Source organism: Oenanthe melanoleuca, chromosome 1A, assembly GCF_029582105.1.
Source record: "Oenanthe melanoleuca isolate GR-GAL-2019-014 chromosome 1A, OMel1.0, whole genome shotgun sequence".
NCBI classification, from domain to species: Eukaryota; Metazoa; Chordata; class Aves; order Passeriformes; family Muscicapidae; genus Oenanthe; species Oenanthe melanoleuca.
This window is the reverse complement of record NC_079334.1, coordinates 43,191,846-43,206,202: the sequence shown is the minus strand read 5'-3', so window position 1 is coordinate 43,206,202 and position 14,357 is coordinate 43,191,846. Positions and strand designations below refer to the sequence as shown.

Genomic DNA, 14,357 nt, shown 5'->3' with positions numbered 1-14,357 from the left:
TTGGGGTCCAGTAGGCCAAGAACATAAAATGGAATTACAGTTCAGACACCTTACAGACACATGCACATTTGCAGGCAGATACCTGAAATCAGCTATCTAAATTGATGTAAGTATTTTTGTACCTCAGATAAATCTCATTCTGATTATTAGTGAAAGTAGCTGGTAAGTAGATAGCCTGATTGTAAACAGGGTGAAAATTACCTTAAAAAAGTTTGCATATGCATTCATTTTTACTTACCCATGTTTTTCTCATCAACATTTCTGGATTTTGGCACAAAACTGGGCCAGATGGTGGGTAGGAGTCAAACAGTCTGTAAACACTGAAGAAGAACAGTTTATGTGAAGGCTAAACAAGTTAATACAAAAATACTAATTTTGGCATATGGAGCAATCATAGTTCCTTTTTATTTTCATATATGGTTATGTTTTTAGAGTCTTTTATCAGGTTTATTTAAAATTAATATCTCTATTAGAAATATTTTCTTTTTATGTCTAATCATGCTAATTTTTCCTAATATTCAGCAACTTCCAAGTGGTTACCTACTTTTGCAAATATTTATTCTGTTATTCTGGATTGAAATTATACAAAAATCCTCATATTTAGATACTTTTTTTTTTTTTTTTTTTTTTTTTTTTTTTTTTTTGCTATTGGTAATTGTAGTGTCTGGGAACACCAGAAATCACATTTAGTTTGAGCTCTGTGTTCAAAATGATGAACCAGTGGTCCTAAAGAGACCTTCTGCTCGGCTGGGAATATTATCTGATCATCCATGAACAAAGAGATTCCTCTTTTTTGCTTTCAATATCTGCTTATTTCCATGTGAAAAGATGTTTAAAGTGTAACTATTTTAGTTTGATTTGGAACAAAACAGCCCTTTGAGGAGTCAAGAGTTGCCTCAGTCTGATCATTTGCTGACTTTTAAGACACAGTTTCAAAGCCACACTGCTCTCTTTCAGTGAGAGAACATGTCTTTGTCCAACAAGCCACTAGAAGTATGCTAAGATCAGCTGTTAAACATTGAGACCCAAAGGCATACACTCCTTTCTGCAATAAATCTCCTGGAAGTCTATGTCCACACTCAATAGCAGGGTAGTAAGTAGTCTGCAGTGTATTTTGTGTTGCCTCAGGAATTAATAAGTTTGTATTTATTCTCTTGTGCACTGGCATATTTCAAAACATTTCCTGCAGGTGGCTATTAAGTCACAATTTTGATAGGTCTAAATTTATATTCCAGTAGAGTAATTAATGTATAGGAATACCTTGAAAAAGTTTGAATCGCCTCCTAATTTCATTGGTTTGTCCTTAGATAAAGACTGGAATGAGTCTGAGTGTCAGACACAAATTGAGCTTAAAGAGTGAAGCCCTAGTAAACTAACTCCTTATTAAAAGAGCAAACAAAATCAGTCTGTGTCAGATTTTATTTAGCTGATTGTTTTTATCTACCTGAAAGACATCACACAAAGAAATTTGTTCCATAGAACACAAAAACAGACTGAAAGTGTTGATGGATTTGTTATTTTGTTATGGAAATAAGATAAAAATAGCTTTATCAAGTGAGTTTGTAGTGCAAGAGAAAGGAACCTGAGCTTTCTCCATCTGTAGGTCATGTGTCAAACATGTTAAACAAAAATTTTTATATCACTGATGTATACTTTTGGAGTTTCCTCTAAATAATGAAAATGGAAGCAAACTGGATTCTTTTTTCCTTTTAGGGGAAATTAATTCTGAAATTTAATCCTGATTTTAGTCACATTCTAGCAAAGCATTACAAGTTAGCAAATGTGGGACCAAATAAGGCCTTCAGAAAATGTGTAATTCTCTTAGAAGATTGGCACTATTTGGTTCCCAGTTACCTGGTTCATCTTCCAGATAGCCAGTGGTCCTGGACTCCTGATCTCAAATTCTGATGATCTCCACAGTATTTTGGACCCTTTATTAAAATGCTTCGTTTCAAAACCAAATTACCCTAACTTTTTAGACTACCTTGGTTTCTACAAACTTTCTGTGGTCTGCAGAGGGAGGAAAAGAGATGCTTCTCTTCATGTGGGTGTTGAATCTTGTGCTGGAATGTTTCCTTTTTCAATAGATTATAGGGATGGATACTCCATAGAATTCAAAAGAAGCTGAGGAACTCTTAATTGACTTAGACCTTTAAAATTAAGTAGTTTCAATCTATATATCAATTAATTTACTGGTCAATAAAAGGATATCCTTCTTCCTGCAGGATATGTCTTGGTTTGTTTTGCATTTGATCTGTCAATACTGGTAGAAATTGTTTTAGCAGAGGCATCTTTTGTATTCCTAAGCCTTAATTCTGGGCTTTCAAATGCAAAGCAAGTGCAAATAGTCTTGGGCACCTTGGTCTTTATCTGGGACAGAGGGGACAGTAGGATTGCATTTGAAGTCTGCATTTGTAGGTATTAGGTGGTTCAGTGCTTAAGTAATAACAAATGCAGAATATTTAACAAATTCAGCAAATCCAATGCAATGATTTATGTAGGATATTATTAAGAGGAATATGCACTTCCTGCACTATTTCTGTTCTATTCATTTGTAATTGTATTGTTGCATTAAGGGCTTTTCTCTTTCCTGGGCAAGCAAAGGGATTTGCTGTTTTCTCTTGCCAGTTTCCCTCTCCCTGGCAGTTCTGAGCTGAAGTCACTGGGTGGCAGGTTTGCTCAGGCTTTCTTGGATGTAAGGGGTGAGCTGGTTTACACTTGACATCAGCAGCCTGAACTGCTGAGCTTGAAATGTGCTTACCAGCCCTTCACAAACACAGAAGAAAAAGATATTCCACTATGAATATTAGGATTGCCTGGTATGTGAAGTATGTGCTCTGTGCTGTAATTTCCTTTTGATGAAGAATCCTCATCTGTCCCTCTGATAATATCACCATTAATTTAAGTGACTATGCCGATCAGGTTGCTTAAACTTGATAGAGCCACGGTATTTCAGTTCTCAAAATAACACTATTATTATTGTCATATAGACATAATGAAATGCTAATTAAATTCAGGTAAACACCTGTGTAATTCTTCTTTCTTTAAATGGCAGTTTTGGTATCTCCATCATTGCTGAAATCAAAGCTAATTTGCATTATATTAGTACTAAAATTAATTTATCAAAGGACATTTGTCAGTTCTGTTTTTATTTCCTGTGAGAGCATTATGTAAGGGCAAAAAAAGGAAAAAAAAAAATGGCTAGCTTCCAAAGAGTCAAATGGAATCTTCAAAATATTACTATTAAATAGATTAACTTTATGTTTGGTGGTTCCTCTGATTATTTGAACTGAAAATTAGCACATCTTTTCAAGTCCCAAAAAGATACTCTTCAAGTAATCTGGAAAACTCTTAATGTTTGTTTGTTATTTATAGATCTGATTTTTGTCATATATTTTTAAAGATTGAAAAGATTACTTTAAAGATATTTATATTTAAAAATACGTACAGTATCCAAATAAGAATAGTCCTTTAAGTTCGTTACAAAAAAAAAAAAGAGGGTTTTTTTTATACTTTTGAGTCCCACTAGTCCATTTGTATGGATAGTCAGGAAAAGGAGCTCCATAATTTAACTGGTACAAGTCAGAAACTTGTACATAGACATAGGAAGAGTTCAAATTTAGTCTGTAGCTGTCTTAGTGACATGAAGCATTTTAAAATGCTTTCCATTCCAGCAGTATTTCTGTTTGCTACATTATTTATTAGTTGTCTTAAGTGATATCAGTGAGCCTGAAACCCTGATATTTTTATCACCACTTTAATAAGGTCAGTTGAATTGCTGCACAAGTGTTCAGAAAGTTGACCTGCTTGAAAATAGCTTTCTTCTTTAAATATTTAAAGAAAGAATGAGTGGTGATGGAAAGATACAGTAAGGCCAGGCGATGAATTTTGTCATAGAGACAAATGACTTGTTACCTTTGACATTTTCATAGAAATGGGAATTTCTCAAGCTGATGCTGACACACATCAATATCATGACTGCTAAAGAGCAGGAATTAAGACCTGCTGAATCTACACTGACTCTGAAGTGTGAATTGGGAGTTACAGTGTTGTCTCCAGTGTTCATAGGTGCAGGGACATGGCACAAGCAGACAAATACATTCAGCATAGAGCTTGCAGGACCCATAGCTCAGGCTCTATTCAGCTTTGAAGTAGCTTCTGAATCCAAGGTGTCTGTGCATAAGTAGCTCTGCAGCTATCTTGTGGTTAACCTGCAGTAGTGTAGACTTCTCTGAATACTGAAAAGCTTGCTTTTTCCTTATGCAAATATTATTCCTTTTACTTTATCTCTCTTTGAAGTACAGAAAGCTTTACAGTCTTCTAGGATGACACTCAAAATATTCTGGACATACACAGCCAGACAGATACTTTTCATTTAAGTGCAGCACACATGGAATAGCCTGTTTCTTTGTTTAATTGTTAAAGGTGATTAGTCCGGATAACCAAAATTCACACTGCTTATTTCTGAAAAAGGTGAGATGAATTCTAGATTGGAGGCAGTGTTTGCCAAAACACTTTGTTTCTTCTCCAAAACAGATGGTTTTGTAAATAAAGAACAAATTGAACTATAAAAATCAGATTAGAGGAGTAGAGATGTATAGCTGCCTGGTTTTTGTACATTATTTTAAATTGCAGTTCATTGTCTGGACATGGATAGACAAAGATACTCTACTGCATGCTCCTGCTTCAATAGATTGCTCTGAAGACAGTTTTATTGTATAAATCTATATTCCAACCCAAACTATTTTATGATTCTACTGTTTCCTGCAGCAGAAAATATACAAGGATTTTAATTTCCATTTTTATTCATTGCTTTCCCTGGTAATCCTCTTTGCAGTGTGTTCAGTCTAGCTCCAGCTGTAGACTAGGAAATTAATAGAAGTTCAAGAGAACTGAAGAATTGGAGTCAAATATTTAGATAGAATTATAGAATCATAGAATATTTTAGGATAGAAAAGACCTTTTAAGAACATTGAGTCTAACTGTTAACCCAGCACTTTGAAGTCCACCTCTAAACCTCGTCTCTAAGTGCCACATCTACACATCTAAATACCTCCAGGGTTGGTAATTCAACCACTTCCCAGGGTAGCCTGTTCCAATGCCTGACAACTCTTTCCACAGAGAAATTTCTCCCTTGTTGTTTGAGAGAAGACACCAACTCTCACCTCACTACTTAGGTAGTTGTGAGGAGTGATGAAGTCCCACCTCAGCCTCTTCTCCAGGCAGAACACCCCCAGTTCCCTCAGCTGCTTATCACACTTGTGCTCCAGCCGTCACCAGCCTTTGTTGCCCTTCTCTGGACTTGCTCCAGCACCTCAGTGTCTTTCTTGCTGTGAGGGACCCAAAACTGAACACAGTACTTGAAGTGCCTCCTCACCAGTGCCAAGTGCTGAGTGACAATCACTGCCCTGGTCCTGCTGGCCACACTTTTCCATATACAAGCCAGGGTGGCACTGGCCTTCTTGGTCACCTGAGCACACACTGGCTCATGTTCAGCTGCTGTCAACCAGCACCTCCAGGTCCTTTTCCACTGGGCCACTTTACAGCCACTCTTCCCCCGTCCTGAAGCACTGCCAGGGGTTGTTGTGACCCAAGTGCAGGACCCACCCCTGGCCTTCACCTCATAAACTTGGCCTTGGCTCATTGATCCAGCCTATCTAGATCTCTCTTCAGGGCCTTCTTGCCCTCCAGCAGATCAACATTCCTGCCCAACTTGGTGTCCTGGGTAAACTCTGAGCATGCACTTATCTCTTCATCCAGCTCATCACTGAAGATATTAAACAGGACTGGCCCCAGCCCTGGGAACCCCAGTGGTGCCCAGCTGCCAGTTGGATGTAACTCCTCTCACCACCACTCTCTGGTCCTGGCCATCCAGACAGTTTTTTCCCAGCAAACAGTCCACCCTTCCAAGCCATAGGAAACCAATTTCTCCAGGATAATATTGTGGCAAATAGTGTTGAAGGTTTTCCTAAAGTCCAGCAGATAACATCCACAGCTTTTCCCTCACCCACTAAACAGATCACCTTGTTGTTGAAACCAGGTTATTCAAAATAGAAAAGCTCAGTTACACACTGATTAGGAGGAAGAGATTATTTATGAACTAGAACAAAGCCAGAGTTGTAGTGAGCTCATTTAGTACAGTTTTTTAACATATTAAAGTGTCAGGTGATTGTTGATGAAGAATGACCAACTAAATCAACTGCTTACTTTTATTTTTTTTTTAATGAAAGAGAGTTCCAGGACTCTCTCAAGATACTGTCTCAATACACTGCTTTCAGTGCCTTAATGTATTAGGGAGGTGCTTTAGAAATGAGTGAGCTGGAAGTCACTCAAAATATTACTCCAAAGCTACTATTTTGGGTGGGTTTGGAGTAATAGTTAGAGGCAATGGTCTAATAATGACCTAGTGAGTGTGGAATGAGATGGATGGAGTCAGTGGTTAAGAGAAAGGAGGGGAAGTAAAGCAGAAGATATAATAATGCTGAGGATGAAGCCAACAAGCAGTTTTCTCTGGCAGAAGCCCTTGAGGAAACATATTCTACTTACAGCACAAAGAATTGTAATTCATTTAGAAGATGAAGATCTGCCAACTTCTGTGCTAGAATTAAAAAATACTCTGCAAAAGCAGTTGACTGTAACATTTATGTGCTTGTGAGACTTGCCAGACTACCAAAATTCACATACCATCTGTAGTTAGATAGCAGGAGCTAGGAAAGCCGGGTGTGAGCACTACTCAGAGAAAAATAGTTTGCAGTGTATTGTGAATTTTTGTCATCAGCTGTGAGCCATAAGCATAAGTGACCGAGTACCTAGGCTTTTTCTGCTTTTATAAGTGAAATTACAAGGCCCATTACCACTGGGATGCTGGTACAAAGCACAGTGTCCTCAGAAATTCTCAGTGGTATACTGAACAGAGAAGAATAATGTATCTGTTGGAAGTACTTCCCAGTCCACATGTGAAGCATAGAATTAACACTGTATATCCTTTATATATAAATATAGCTCACTGAAGGAAAAGATTCTTCAATGGGAATGACTGTCATCATTATGCTGCTGGGTTTTTTATTTATCTGTAACTATGGCTTATAAAACAAAACAAGGTCTCAGGTGAATAGGGTTAAGACAGTACTGGTGGTGGTGTCCCCAAGTCTCTGATGTCAGTATCAGGAAAACATCTATAATCACATTTACATTAATATACTTCAACAGCTGTTGGATTATTTGTTCTGGTTTTAGCAACCACACAGCTAATTCTGTATTGGCAGGATCAAACCAATTCACATGAGCTCATTTAGAGTTAATAATTTTAGGTACAGGTAGAAGAAAAAGATTTTTAAAATTATTTCTAGCTTTGAACAAACTGATCTCATCACCAAGAATCCCATCTCTTCCAGATTGCTTCTTATTGATTCTCTTTCAATTTTACATCTTCTGTGTATTAAAAAATGCTGAAGATCAGATGTCTAATTTTAGATCCTGAATTTTAAAAAACACTCTCTCTCTGCTTACCAGGTTCTTCTATTTCTGCCAAGTTAACTTTCTTATTACAAAAGACTTGTAAGTCTTATTAACAGAAGTTCCTTTATTGTCTCTGAGAGCCCAACCAAAGTGGATAAACACCATTTTCCATCAAAACACTAGATTCCTGTAAATGATACTTAATTCTACAGGGACATATTCTGATGGCTTTCAGCAATTTAGTGCACTGGTAAAGGTGATGGTAAAAAAAAAAAACAGAAAAAACAGTGACTATCATAAATAGGTCATAGAATGCTATTTTTGACATCACTATTAAATCATAAATATAGGGCTCATATGATGGAAATATTGGCTTGGAACTTGATAAATACTGAGTGGTGAACCACAGATACCCTTGGAACATCCTTGAGTATTGCTATCACTGTTTCCAGTCTGTGATTCAGTCTTCTCTGAGTTAAGGAAGGCATTTTTAAATTTAGCCAAGCTGAGGGTTTTGGATGAAAACATACAGTACATTCATATCTAATTTGTGGGCAGAATTTGCTGATGCTTGTGCTTGCATTGTGCTTTGTAAGCTCTTCTTTTACCACCAACTTGGGCTTCTTCTGAGGTATGGAAAGCTTCATTACCAACTGCATAAAACCTTGCTCCAGGAGAGCTTCTGAAGCAAGATACAACACCATATATATGGGTTGATGATCTTTAAAATTAACTTGTATTTTTCCATCTGTTTTTCATCATTTACCTTATAAGACCAAGTTCCCATAAGGGAAATTATTGTTAGTGAAAGTATATGGGCACATCATTAATAAATACAATAAAGTATTTAAATTAAAGTGCTAACACAGAAATTAATGAATACTAGCCCTAGTAAGAATTTTTGATAATTTGTTATTGAAGTAATAATATGATTATAAGAAATCTGGTCTGTTTCTAAACCTTTTTGCTTTGCCCAGCATTTGCAGATAAAAATGCAAGCAATCATCAGAGAATCACAGGAACTGTGGTTCTTTCTAGGATGACATTTAGTGTTAATGAACTAAAGCACAGCAGTCAAATAAGGAGCTGTTTGTCTTTTTTATTAGAACCAAAACCAATAAGGGAAGAATTAAAAAAAAAAAACAAAAAAACCTAACCAAGTGAAAAACAGGAACTGAAAACTCAGAGTTGATTTTTTTCAACTTTGTTGTAATTTTTTGGAGGGCAGAGGAGCAGGTAGCTGCCTTCTTTGTTCCTATAGAGGTGCTGACATTCTGACTGATTTTTCTCCCTAGAAGCTGTTGGCAGAATTGCTCAGCCCACTGTGGAGCTCACATGTGATAAGTCAGGTGTTCAGCCAGACAGTGTTCACTTATGCAGTAATTCCAGCAGATTTTCAAAGGATGCTTTCTCCTTGGAGTTCTCATGAATAAACTGGGGAGGTGTGAGCACAGAGATGACACTAACCCAGACTCTGCTCATCTCTCTAAGGCTGCATGCACTTTGACAAATCAAATTAAAAGCCATGTCATATTATCTTTGAGTGAAAAGTGTGAATATAGGTATACACATGAAAACAGTTTAATGATAACTAAGAGAGAAATTATATGGAATATATATATATTGTTCACTGATCCAGGAGATCTGTTTGATCTTGCTAGCAGCACTTGTGTCACTCAAAAAGAGAAAAGGCACGGTGTAACCTGCCTTTCTTGCTGACCTTGTAAGGCAATCAACTGAAGTACTGCTAGCCAGAGTCAAGCACTTTCTTTCATATGTGCTTGATTCTTCTTTCACTCAATTATTTATTTACCATGGTAATTTCTTAAATATGTGAATTCTTATGTTGGATCTAAAAAAAATCATGTCAACAAATTTCAGTTTGTGCTGAAATTTTATGCCAGCAGAAATTGAAGCTGGCAACCAAAATCTTCCCTGGAATCTGGAAAGGAAAAGGGTAGTGTTATCTGGGTGTTTTAATCTTCCCTAAATATAGACTATAAGCTCTCATTCTAGTTTCAGAGCATTTGGAAAAGATTTAACCTTACTTTCTTCCCTCATCCTTTTCTATCAGGAAACATAAACTGGATGCATTATCTTTATTTCATTTCTTCTGAATTTATAAATGTAGAGACCCAGCCCTAATATTTGAGATTGTCTTGAAGGTCCTTTTGTTACCCAGAATCTGTGATGATGGTAGCACTAGTTTTTACACCTAAATATTTTTTAAGTTTCTTTTTGTACATACCACTTCACATCTGAATTGCTTTTATTCCTGCTTGTAAGAGTCTATGGATTGCAGTAAGTTATCTCAATGTCTGATTTTTTTTGGGGGGAGGGTGTTTCTATTGGTATTTTTGAACAATTTTCAGGGAATTAGGAAATCTGAATGTTGCCTCTGTTGATATAGTGTGATATAAATCCATGTATTAATTTTTTGTAGCTCTTTTACTCCCATGAAAATTAAGATGTATTTTGGAGAGAGCATTTGGGGCTTTTGTGAAATCTCTTTAAGACTAGCACATGTATAACCCATTGATTTAGCCCAGTAATCTTTTTCTGGGATAAAATTCAGGATGGAAAAGCAAAGTATTTCAAGTGTGTTATTTTTTAACACTTAAGTTAAAGTCTTAATGAAAATGTATTTTCATTAAGAAATAGCTGTGGTGCACAAAGCAGTCTGTGTCCTACTTGTTGTTTTACAGGCACACATCTGGTTATTCAGAAGTGTCATAGGGTAAAAATACTATATTCTGTTTGTCTCTTTGTACAGCCAGAGGTAGCCAGTGGCCCACATTGAAAACATGGCTGTGCATTTTCCCATAGTCTGGCATTGTGAAGAGTGTTAAGGAAGGATTAGGGTCTGGGATGATAAGGGTGAGAGCCTTGTTGAACAGTAAATTGCTTCCCTGGAGTCCTGCTGTTTGCCAAGGAGCAGTGAGAGCTGAGCCAGGGGAAGGGCATGTGCAGCCTGACAGGGGCCTCAGTAGCAAGGGAGAGAGAGTACAGGGAGAGGAATACAGGGCAGGTCTTGGTGCACCTTTTTTTAGGCTGTGCTTGTAGCCTCTCTGAGATAAAAACTCAGGTACTGCTTTAGGATTAAAAAAGAATCCGTCCTCTGTTAGTAGGACTCCATGGCAAGCTATCCTGCCAATGTGTTTTAAAGTCATCTGACTGGTTTATGAACAAATTCTTGACTCAATTTAGTGTTCAAATATGGACTTCAAAAAGTAAGAGGGAAATGTTGACTTGTTAATAATCCTTTAGTAAGGTGTCTGTTTTTTTTATGTCCAGTAAAGAGCTGCAGCTCCTCAGGAAACATGAGACACTTTCAACAGCTGTCATATTGATGCCTTGGGTTTCCAGGGATCACTGTAAATCAGATGTATGTCTGAGGGTGATGTGGTCTCAAAGTAAGCACTTAATTTATAGAAATAGCAACCACTGTAAATCAGTTGGGAGGAGTATGTAGACAGGTATTGTGTAGCTGCACAGAGTGTTTACCAGTTTCACTAAGTGTTGTTTCTGTGACAGATTAAATCCAATGGTGAGCTGCTGATTAAAAATGTTCAACTGCGGCACGCAGGGAGGTACATGTGCACTGCTCAGACAATTGTGGACAACTCCTCAGCTTCAGCTGACCTTGTGGTAAGAGGTAAGCTTCTCCAGGTAATACAGAAATGTGACTGGTTTTCACCTAGACAAGACACCAAGACAAGAGTGTTTCTGATTGTTTAGGATATGTGATTTCTAATCAACAGCAGAAAATAAAATGAGTAGCACATAAACATGTGAAGTCATAAAAGTCTACTCAGGGTACTGATTTGCTTGCAGACATTCAGAGGTCTAACTGAGCATGTGTTTTCCTGAAGAGAAATAAATTTTTTTTTATTATGGGTGTTTTCCTTATGTGAAAGCAATTTTTAGATAGTTTAATTTGGTATTCATTATTAAAAATAGATTTCAAGGATCATTTCTAAGATACACGTCTAAGTCACTTCTATTTTTTCATAAAGCTGTATGGATTAAGTTATTGTGTACAATAGTGGGCCTACATTACAAAGATTCAGAAACCAAGACATCTGAGGTTAAGTTTGTCACTCTGTTTTTATGTGATTCATGTCTTTTAAGTGTTACTGCAGTCTCAAAATGCTCTTCTTGCTTTTATAGTAAGTATCCTACAAGATCTGTTACAGTGTGAAGTATTAATGGCATAATGTCCTTTGGGCATTTTGCTCTCTTTTATGCCTGTGAGCATAACATTCTGAAGTGCTAATACTCTGTTTTGCTCACAGTTCAAAGCCACTATAACTTGTACATTAAGTTGCCTTGCTGTTGTGTTTTGCCCCACATTTGAGTTACACCAGAGAGCTGTGTAGCAGCTGAAGTACAGCTAGTGTTGTGGTTCTGAACTTCTGTCATCTCAGATTGTTGAGTTGTTGAATATTTCTGCATTTAATTTTTGCTGGGTATTAACAGCCCATGAAATGTCATCAGTTTTGGATGAAATGTCAAAGCAAATATGGTAAGTGGTGAAACCACAGAATAGATCTGCAAAGTAAAAGAGTAGGATCTGTTCATATGCCTTAGTATTATATAAGCAATTCCTTTTAAAAATTAAAAGATAAGGTGGTTTATCAAGCTTCTGATTCCCCTTCCAACCCAGTAATTAAAGCCATTGCTCAGAGACTATTTTGTAGAAGAAATTAGCATTCATTTTGTTCTCAAAATGCAGATTTTTATACAATGAACACAGTTCTGGTTATGGCTGTCCTTTTTGTGAGTGTAAGACTCAGCATCTTACCAGGCCAAGAGTAAATATCTTGTGAAATCTGACAAATTTGGGATTGTAGTTTCACTGTATTGAAGGAAGGAAGAGGCCACAACAGTATGGAAGTAAAGAGCTGTGTTCCAGAGCATGTCATCAGGGAGCAGTAAAGGATAGCCACTGCCACTGCAGGCACATGAAGATGTTTTGTCCACAAAACAGTTTAACAGTTCCCATGGAGTGTTTCTTGTTTAAATTGCTAGTGATGTTAGTACGCTGAAGGCTCTGCAGCCCCTGTGTGCACCTGCAGACCTTACGGGGCCCATGTTGGTCTCGCTGGGGCTGTGTAACAGAGAGCCTGCTTCCAGCTCTGCCTGCAGGATGTGCTTCAGGCTGAGCTCTGCTGGGATATGTGCAGCAGTTTATCACCTGGATGCACCCAGTTCAGTGCCCCTGGTACCTGGGACTGCCATATCAGCACCTGGCTCTGCCCACTGTATTTGGACCCAGTGGAACTGTGCCCCATTGCTGAAGGAACTACCAACTTCAGGGTTAGTTGTGAGTCCAGTGTCAGCTTTCCTATGGAGCCTTTCCCTTTTCCTGTGGCCCTTGGTGTTTCCTGAAAGATGCCGTTTTCAGAAGCTGATGGTGAAATAATCTTTTGAAGAAAGAAGGAAAGTTGTTGGGACTGATTAACCTTTCCATACCTTCCAGCCTGCAGGCTTTTGAAGTGAACAGTCTTGCAGGAGAATGGGTCTCTCATAAGACCTTACCTATGTGTGTCCTTAGGGCTGGGATAGCAAATGTGCATGTTACCAGGCTGGAGAGTTGACCAACAACCTTCATCTTAAAAATTTGCTCTTAACAACAATTTCTGTTTTGTTCATCCTTTGTGAAGAGTAAGAAGCTGTTTCCACATGCAGCGAGGAAAGGGAGGTCCAAGGAATGAAATTGCTTGCTTGAAGGATATATTCATTGAAACCAAGGAACAGCAACATATGCTAGTGTATGCTTTTGATTCAGTTAATTTCATTTGAGTCCTTTTGCTCAGCTGTATGGAGAAAAAAAGAACTCAAGAGCTGAAAATACCTTTGGCACACTGTTTGTTTAGATCTGATGTAGAAATCTCCTTCCATTCTCTTTTGTTGTTTTGATTCTCTGTGGTTTCTCTGTAAATAGAGCAGAGAAATAAATTGTGGTATTGTTGGTCTTTTTTAATATTCTCTGGGACTTGTTCAATCAGGTTGTTGGATAATTATCTGAATCATATTGGCATATTATTATCTCTGAATGTTGAAGCAGAAGGGATGTCTCAGTAGTCCTCATGCAGTGTATCTGTTTTTACACAACAGTTAATATATATCAGACACCTGTGTATAATATAAAACAGAAGCACAATAACAAAACCAGAACTTTGTAGGAACTTTGAACCTGATGAGGGGTTTACCACGTGGGGGTAATATGAAGGCCAACAAAAATGGGAAGAGATCTATAGAAATCTCTTTTAAAGTATGATTTTTCTCCAAAATAAGTAAAAGATTTTTCCATGTAACTTATAGCCAGGGCCTATAAGTCAGGTTAATAATGTAGGTTAAAGATGGGCCCCCAGTAAGGTCATCATTAGGTAGAATTTGAGAAGGAAAATTTTTTGTGGTTTTTTTCTGAGTTCAGTTTTGTTTAGTAAAAAAAAGAAGCAACATTTTCAAAGTACCATCTTTTCACTTAAGATTATCTCAGTATTGATTAGGCAAGAATCATGGAAGTTTTATATGGTAGTTATAAAATGCAAGAGCAGCTGTCCTATGAATCATTCCGTAGAATATTACAAGTTGATGAACCTTAATAATTTCAGTGTATTTAATTTGTTAATTGTACTATCTATTTTTTCCTCCCAGGTCCTCCAGGCCCCCCTGGAGGTATAAGAGTAGAAGAAATTAGAGACACTGCTGTAGCACTTACCTGGAGTCGTGGAACAGACAATCATAGTCCTATTTCTAAATACACTATCCAGTCAAAAACCTTTCTATCTGATGAATGGAAAGATGCCAAAACAGGTAAGAGTAATGCCAGAAGTAAGTTTTAAAGTATGATTGTTAGAAAGTTTGACTAATCAGAAAATAATCACAGTAGA

The 14,357-nt window shown here is 37.3% G+C and overlaps 1 protein-coding gene across 2 annotated transcripts in view; it reads left to right on the top strand.

The window, feature by feature from the left end:
• Positions 1-14,357, top strand: part of CNTN1 (contactin 1) — a 201,165-nt gene that overhangs the window by 151,607 nt on the left and 35,201 nt on the right. For both annotated transcript variants that reach the window (XM_056481790.1, XM_056481791.1), the window contains 2 exons: positions 10,993-11,113; positions 14,122-14,280. In XM_056481790.1, coding sequence (XP_056337765.1) covers positions 10,993-11,113; positions 14,122-14,280 — 280 coding nt within the window. The remainder of the gene's footprint in view (positions 1-10,992; positions 11,114-14,121; positions 14,281-14,357) is intronic.